Source organism: Phaenicophaeus curvirostris, chromosome 3 (assembly GCF_032191515.1).
Source record: "Phaenicophaeus curvirostris isolate KB17595 chromosome 3, BPBGC_Pcur_1.0, whole genome shotgun sequence".
NCBI classification, from domain to species: Eukaryota; Metazoa; Chordata; class Aves; order Cuculiformes; family Cuculidae; genus Phaenicophaeus; species Phaenicophaeus curvirostris.
This window is the reverse complement of record NC_091394.1, coordinates 13,118,294-13,127,024: the sequence shown is the minus strand read 5'-3', so window position 1 is coordinate 13,127,024 and position 8,731 is coordinate 13,118,294. Positions and strand designations below refer to the sequence as shown.

At 42.0% G+C, this 8,731-nt stretch overlaps 1 protein-coding gene across 3 annotated transcripts in view; it reads left to right on the top strand.

Annotated features, from left to right (window-relative positions):
* The first annotated feature begins 1,046 nt into the window (after window positions 1–1,046).
* The window catches only part of RPRD1A (regulation of nuclear pre-mRNA domain containing 1A), a 43,931-nt gene continuing 36,246 nt past the window's right edge, over window positions 1,047–8,731 (top strand). For all 3 annotated transcript variants that reach the window (XM_069853408.1, XM_069853409.1, XM_069853410.1), the window contains exon 1: window positions 1,047–1,282. In XM_069853408.1, coding sequence (XP_069709509.1) covers window positions 1,132–1,282 — 151 coding nt within the window. In that variant the 5' untranslated portion in view covers window positions 1,047–1,131. The remainder of the gene's footprint in view (window positions 1,283–8,731) is intronic.

Below are 8,731 nucleotides of genomic sequence, written 5' to 3'. Positions count from 1 at the left end.
GGCCCCATAACTGTTTCAGTGCACCACATCAAACATCCTCCAGGGTTCATCAGGAAATCTCTCCAAATCTACTTGGTAAGACACTATTGGCACCTATACAAGAAGTGGTTACTATTACAAAAAGTGCAATATCCTTGATTTAAGCTAGTTTAATCTAAGCAACTGTATTTTTTTGGAAGTTAGACAGAACATAGAATCATAGAATCACAGAATCACCAGGTTGGAAAAGACCCACCAGATCGAGTCCAACCATTCCTATCAAACACTAAACCATGCCCCTCAGCGCCTCGTCCACCCATCCCTTAAACACCTCCAGGGATGGTGACTCAACCACCTCCCTGGGCAGCCTGTTCCAATGCCCAATGACCATTTTTCCCTAATGTCCAGCTTAAGCTTCCCCTGGCGGAGCTTGAGGCCATTCCCTCTCGTCCTGTCCCCTGTCACTTGGGAGAAGAGGCCAGCACCCTCCTCTCTCTGGCAGCACGTCTTTTTTTAAAACCGTGTTTTTCCAGACACTGTTCATTCTTTGAAGACAATGACATTTTGTGTGCAGTGTAATCTGTGCTGAGCAGATGCATTTTTTGCTGCAATCACCTCTCTTTGCAGCCTCACCCTGCCTTAAGTGCAGGGTCTGGCAGAGCTGGGGCCAAAGCTCCAAAGCAGCAAGAGTTTTGACCGCAGTGAATTTCATGATAACCTTAAAAATAGGCCATCACGCAGATAAGGTTTCTGGGAAAATCTATACATGCAAGCGGGAAATCCATCCCGCCGCAGCTCTTGTCCGGCTGCACAATGGATGGCGACCACTCTCTCGCGTTGCCCAGCCCTGATATAGGACGCTGCTTTCTCTCGCTCCCAAAGGAGCCTTGGGGAGCTCTATTTGCAGCCGCTCTAGGTACGAGCGCAGACTCAGGGCCGAGCGAGAGGCGACCGCCGGCGCCGCGCAAAGGCTGCCGGGAGCAGCCGCCGCCTCGCCGCGAGCCCGAGCCGGAAGTGAGCGAAGGAAGAGAAGCGCGAGGTGGGGGGAGCGGGCGGCTGTGCGCGAGGCGCGGCGGCCGCCATTTTGTTCGCGCCGGGAAGGGCCGGGGCGGAGCGGGCGGGGGGCGATCGCGGCCCGGCGGCGGCCCGGCCATGTCGGCGTTCTCGGAGGCGGCGCTGGAGAGGAAGCTGTCGGAGCTGAGCAACTCGCAGCAGAGCGTCCAGACCCTGAGCCTGTGGCTCATCCACCACCGCAAGCACTCGGCGCTCATCGTCAGCGTGTGGGAGCGGGAGCTGCGGAAAGGTGAGGCGGGAACGGGGCCGCGGGGCCTGCCCGGGGGACGGAGGAGGCCCGGGGCCGTGCGGCTGCCGAGGCGGGGCGGGGGGCCGGGGATCCGCGGCCTGGAGAGTTGGGGGGGGGGGGAGGGCAGGAGGAATGGAAGGGGGGCACGGAAGGAGAGGAGAGATGGAAGGAGAGAGGGAAGGAGGGGATGGAAGGAGAGAGGGAGGGAGGGGATGGAAGGAGAGAGGGAGGGAGGGAGGGGATGGAAGGAGAGAGGGAGGGAGGGGATGGAAGGAGAGAGGGAGGGAGGGGATGGAAGGAGAGAGGGAGGGAGGGGTGGAAGGAGAGAGGGAGGGAGGGGTGGAAGGAGAGGAGGGCATGGAAGGAGGAGGGGAGGGAGGGAAGGAAGGAGAGGAGGGATGGGATGAGAGAGAGGGAGGGAAGGAGAGGAGGGATGGGATGAGAGAGAGGGAGGGAAGGAGAGGAGGGAGGAGAGGAGGGATGGAATGAGAGAGAGAGGGAGGGAAGGGGAGGAGAGATGGAGGGAGGGATGGAAGATAGGGAGGGAGGGGAAGGGAAGGAGGGGAGGGAGAGAAGGTAGGAAGGAAGGGAGAGCGGAAGGGAGAGCTGACCTCCACACCTGGGGAGAGCAGGGCTACTGGCAAAAGTGTTAAACCCTGTGTCTTGATTTCTTAAGGACTGTGGTCTGGGAGGTGTTTCTCGTCCCTCCCTTTTTAAGTCCATTCTCCTGGCTCCTCTCTTCTCTTCCTTCTCCCATTCCCACCTTCTCTCTCTGTGCGATGCGTCTAAGGAAGCTATTCCACATGTGTTACCTCCTCATCTTTGAGGAAGAAGAGAGGAAAATGGGAAAAGGGAAGACGGCAAGCATGGGGTTGAGGGCTTTTTCTTCTCTGGTAGTTAAAGAATAATGATTATTAATACTATTTGAAGTTCCTGGCTTGGTGACTTTGTCCACATATGCCAGCAGCTATTTTTGTAGGGCAGCTGAGGATGGGAATACTCTGGGGGAAGAGCAATTTCGTGTGTCTGAAGTGTTTTTTGGTTTTTTTTTTTTAATTACTGTTTTTTGCCATATAGCTAATACCACTGTTGGCATAATACAGATCTGTATTTATTTAGCTGTATTGAATATTTCATATTGAGTATGCAGACTTACATTCTTATGTGACTTTCTTTTTAACAAGAAAGAGCTTGCAGCTATAGCCAGTAGTTCAGGAGCTGAAAGGCAGAAATGACGTATGAAGATTTAGTTGACCTGACTGGAAAATAACTTGATCTTAAGTCGATTCTTCTAAGAAATAGAAAAATCACTTGCTGGAACTTCACCTTGTTCTATTACTGCCTTCCAGTAGCTTCCTTTGGAGTCCCACTATGAGAAAAGTAGAAGGCTACATTTTCCAGTGGAGAGGGGAAAAAGCATTACGCTATTACAGGACTTATGAAGGGGAAAACATTTCATTCACATAAGAGGAATAGTTGGCTTGGAGAAATTATGTCTGATGGAATATAAGTGCATGGCTGGATCACAACTACCTCTTGGTTAGGGGGCATAACTTCATAGCAAATGGATTGAACCACTGTTAAAATAAAAATCTTGAATATGAAGTAATACTAAACTTTACAGTATTGTATGGAAATATCTTCCTACAAACTGTAGATTTTCACGTGGCTACTCTGTTTTTGTTTAAAATATGCTTTTGAAATTTCAGACAGGAGGTGAATTTTTTTTTATGTTGCCTAACAAAAGACTTATTTGGTGGCAAATTTAATCTTACAAAATAAACATGCTTTCACTATATGTTTGTTGCAAGTGTGTTTTCTTGTTCTGAAAACAAATGAAAGGGTCTCCCTTCTGCATCTGAAACTTTTCACATTTCTGTGTCTTCTAAACAAACAGCTTGAATGATTGGTGTTCTGAATGATATCAGAAGGGTACTTTAATTGGCACACAGAGTTTTCATTGATTTAATTAACGTGCACAATATCAGTTCATAAAAATCTAAAATATTAATGGTCAGTCCTTAGCTTTAGTATTACCATAATTTTCCTCTTGTGCTGTTTCATTAATTGGAGAAATGAAATGTTTGAAACATGGGCTACATGTCTGAACGTTTCATTTTGTGGCAAGGATAATGTTCTTTTAAGAACTCCTGGGAATACTTTGCTTTTTCTCAGCTTTCAATGTCTGGCTTCTATTTTTAAGCCTGTTTTGAGGATGTAGCTCAGGAGCTTTGGATCAGCATAGCTGCTATAACTGGTTTTGTCTTCGGTTTGTTGAGCTTGTCACTCAGCATTTGCTGCTTCAAAGTAAGATTTTTAATTTTTGGTGACCTCTTTTGGGAAGCCGGTTTTTAGGGGTCTGTGGAAAGCATGTAATAGTCTACCTACGATAGGAGTAGGTTGGTTGCTTTCAGGGTCCTGCACCTTTTGTTCTGCACTTCTAGGCCTTACGTGAAGTGCTACTTCTTCTATATGTTCCTATACCACTTCATTTGAAACTGGCATAGTTAAGATACATGGAGTGTATTTTAATTTTCTATTGCTAATGATAGTACCTGGGCTTCATAAATGTTAGCTTCCATTGGCCCAGTACTAACTTTTTACTAATTGCTCTTGCGTTGGATCTGCTTGTGTAAACCTGTTCTGAAGGTGTCTTTCATGAAAACAAGTGCTAGGATCACAGCTCTTTTATTCCTAAATGCTTAGTTCAGATTCTTCTATTTTTAAAACCATCATCTTTTTATCATGCTGGAGTACAAGTGAAGAGGCAGCTTTTCAAATGTGCCTGTAAAATAGGCAACATAAAATCTTAGTCCCTTGCTGTTTACTTGAACAAATTGGTAGTGTTTAGGCCCCTTATTAGAGCATCTTTAGACATCATGAGTTCCATATACCTTCATCTGCAGTTTTTCTACACTTGAAACTTTTCATTGATTCTCTTGGTGAATTCCTGTGCTTGGATGTAGCTTGGAGGATGAGCAAAACTTGCATGCCTTTGTCATAACTTGAAGCAGTATGTAACATTTGATTTGTCTTGAACTCCACTGTTGCTAAAATTGTATCAAGATGGTTGTTTAACTGCTTACTGAAGGAGTATGAGTACATGCATTTTCTCTAATAAATACTATAACTTTCACATGTAGTTTTTAAATTACTGGCGTGTAGGATTCATAGGGTCATTCTTACAAATAATAAAAAATAGGAGGAAAGCCAGTCTGTTGTGGTTTAGAATTGACCATATTGTGAAAGTATCAATAACTCTGAATTGTCAATACACTTCTAGTAACTGTCACAAATATTTAAAGAATGGATGTTTTCTTATATAACCAGTAGTTTGATGAAGTTATGACAAGGAGTTGCATATTATTTGCTTCAAGAGTCTGAGTGTAGAAATGTGCTGTTTGATGACTGACCTCAACTGTGTGCTAATGAAAACTGCCTGTATAAGCTGTGGTATCCATGGTGAGTGGGGCTGTGGCAGAGTTAGTGCCCTGCCCGGGTTAAGTATTCCTGATTCTGTATCTGTGCAAAACCACTCAGGTGTCACTCTAGATACTCCACATTTCAATGTACATAGTGGGTTTTTTTGTTGTTATTGTTTGCTACTATGATTAGAGGAGAATAGATTCTGTAGTTCATTGATCTTTTGGTCATTGATGTGTAAAATGATGAGAAGAAATTAACAGAAAGCCTTTCGCTTAAATGATGACTAATGAAATAATGAAGATTTCTCCTGTTTTGACAGATAAGCAGAGATCTACAATGACAACAGAACAGCTCCTTTTCCACTCTGCTATTGGTTAAATACGTCTTTAAATATTATTGATGCTTTTTTCTGCTGACAGTATTTTGTGCTGTGCTGATGCTGAAAGACCAGCAAAACCAATAATTAGTATTGAAATAGATGACTTCCCTGATGGAAAGCTGGTGCTGGCACAAAGGAGACTGTGAGGATAGTATTACGCTGTGGGCCGCTGCCTGTTAGCGCTGGCTTATGCTGATCATGAGTCTGCAATCTTTTGAACTTCATAGTTGATATTTGGAATGAATAATTTTGTGGGAAGCCTACTGTTTCAGTAGTTCGTTCGTAGTAAATGTTTTACTAACATGAGAATCACATGCAGCTTGGATTTTTATTCTAGAAAAATGTGGCTTTTTTTCTTTGGTACTTGTTATATGGCAGTTTCATGTTTGTTTTAGAGTAATTTGTGTGCATTAACTTTTTGTGATAATGATGTCACATAGCCTAGTAATTTTACAGAGACTTTGAGTAAAGGTTAGGGAGAATTTTATAAAGGCTTGAAAAATGTGCACTGAGGAAAATGATCCTACTTCAGCTAGATTTCAAATGTATGAAATGTAACACTCAAAGCTAAGTAGTTCATTACTTTAGTAGTCTTAAGCAATATTTAAGTAGTACTAATGAAGTAACTATAATGTGAATACATTAGTCATTCCCAAAATGCAACTGGTAGGCCTGTTAATACAATGAAATTTTTTTATCTATCAAGGGATTGACTGACAGGGTTTTTTTTAAACTTAGTAGTGACATTACACATACAGTTTTGTTTTGTAAGCCTGCATCCACTGAGTGGCTGCTGAGAAAGCCCTTAGGAAACCCCTTAAAGAGGCTCTTCTGAGATGATGTCTGTTGAGACTTAATTTTTATTTGCAGATTCTGTTGCATACATCTCTTGCTCCCTGGTTTCAGGATTCTCTGCAATTGTAGAGGTTTGTTGTTTGTCCCTTTTGTTTTGAAACAAAAAAAATTCAGTTCCATGATTCAAAGCATCAACCTTCAAGCGTGAATAGTAAGTGCTTGTTCAGTAGGCTCGATGGGGTATTTGCTGTACTGAGTTAAACTGTGTTCTTTTCTACAAGGAAAAAAAATAGAGTTGCTAAGTGTTTGAGTTTGATAATACGGGGCATTCTATTTCAAGCTCCATTTAGTTCTCTGTCACGTGTTAGGTGTTTACATCCTAGTCATATATTAATAGTTGTGTTGTAGCTTTAAACATACTTTCAGATTCAGCTGTCTGTTTACGTAGAGCCTGACATGGCATCTCATAGATTAGTCACTCTCGGAAGCTGATGCTGAACAACACATGCATACACACCCACAATCACTTGACCTCTTGTTCTAGCTGTCATCTGTCGCCCTGCATGGGCCACAATGATCATTATCTTCACTGTAAAGCTTATCCAGGTTAGCAGAACCATTGTATATTGTCTTTAAAACAGCTACAGTTGTGTAAGTACATCTAGGCTGCTGCAGTGGGACATAATTTTAGTACTTGACTCTGCCAGTTTACTGGCTATTCCAGTTTATTATCCTCAGACTTTTTTTTTGTTTATTTTGAGGTGTTGAAGTCATTCAGTGGTTTAAGAAGTGTGCTTAGAGTGAACTTTGAGTCAAGTTAGATAAACATACTTGCTACGTATTTGATTTATAAAACCACCTACAGTTCAGGAACAATGGACTAGTAATATAAGAATAAATTACAATAATCACATCTGGATTGTGTAATCCAACCTGACTATTTGAATCTTTAATATTCATCTTGAAAGAATGGAGTGCATATGAATCTATGTTCTTTTCTTGCTGTACCACTTGTGTCCTGGTATCTTACCTGCACCTGCCTGTCTTTTTGTCATTCTGGTTCTGAATACTTAAGTTCATAAGTTCAATGCCTTTTTTAATCCTAAAACTGTTGCTGTCAATTCATATCTATCTTGGCATTGTACCAGTCAGGCCAGGCAATGGAAGGAATTGGCTTATTTCACATGCACAGGTGATTCAAGATACACTAAGTGCTGTTGGAAGCTTCTGCAGAGTAATTATGTTAGAATAGTTTCCTTGGTTTGTGACCAACTTTCTTGCATCCCTGTGGTAATTTGATTCTGATGGCCCCTTTCCCAGCAGTGGCTGTATGCTGTGTTCCCTTTGTCTAGTAGCCGCCAAAATCAAAGTCAAGATACTTGGACCCTCAAACCCTGAATGCACACTCTGTGGGCAATCTTGTTTCCCTCTTTGAAAAGGAGACACAGTGTTTCTCAAACCTTGGTAAAATTCACAAGGAGAATCAGGTGATCTTGCGATGTTGAAGACATCCTTTAACTTTTTTATAACAGAAGTTTAATGAACTTTAAGATTATGTGCTTGATATACAACATGCCTTTTAGGGATTGTATTACATTTGAGTTGTCCTTTCTGGTCATAGCCTCTCAAGTGGCTTTTTACAGATATACTTAGAGTCGTATTACAGAAGATGCTGTACTTAATCAGCTTGCATAAAAACTCATGTTAGCTTTTAGTGTGGAAGGATCAGTGATCTTGTGCTCAAGTTTCAGTGCTGCTTGACTTTAAAATAATGAGCTGGGTATTGTAATAAAATGCTTGAAAGCTTGTTAAGTGTTTACAAAGATGTCATGTTACTTCTCGTGCAAGGTATGAAGTATGCTATGACACAGGAGCAGTCCCAGGGATTTTGGGAAAAGTGTTGACAGTCATATAGTCTGCTGAGTGAATTTAAACTAAGATAATTCAAAAGCATTTGAGCCAAATCTTTACTTAAATCCATATTAGAGAAGTTAAATAAAAAAAGCAACTGTTAAATGTGGATAAATGTTGTGGGATTTTGACCTACTGATGGTCATTTTCTCTAAACATCTTATTGAATGATGTTTTCATTCAAGGTCGGTTGGCATAGCAGAGCCAGCCTGTAGAAGGTTAAAACCTGTCAGATGGATCAGTAGCCTATTCACTTGTGGTGTGATATAAGTGAAATCCCATATGCCTCTGTTCCTTTGTATCTTCTTCCTGCATGCCTAAGATATCAAGTAACTCTCAGCTCTAGGAAAGAGGTGTAGAACAGCATGAAACTAATGGGCATGTTTCTAGTAGTCTTTACGGGAGCTCAATTTCCACTGCCGGGAGGTAAACTTGGAGAAGACAAATATGAGTGGTTACACTGGCTTTGTTTGGCAGGGCTAATGTCAGTGGAAATAACGTGCTTACTACCTTCCAAGGTAAAATACTAGTTTTTTTGCATTAAAATGATGGCTCTTCATTGTTTGAGTTCCCTAAGTGTTATGGACTCAAGCATATTATGTCCTGGCATCTAAATGGCTTGGGTAGAGAATCAGGAATGGCTAACAAGTAGGCGTTCCTAAGAAGTATAGATTGATGAAAAGATTTAAAACTAAGATTTAAAAAGGAGAATGCTGTACCAAAGATTTGTGATTATGCTAGCTGCAGATGAAATACCATGAATACTTGCAAAGTATTCATTGTGTTCCCTTTGTCTAGTAGCCGCCAAAATCAAAGTCAAGATACTTGGACCCTCAAACCCTGAATGCACAGTATTTTACTTGCAAAGTATTCATTGGCATTTAAATGTGTTGGATAAATGTCTGGTACAGACTTAATTTAATTTGTGCGATGCCAGT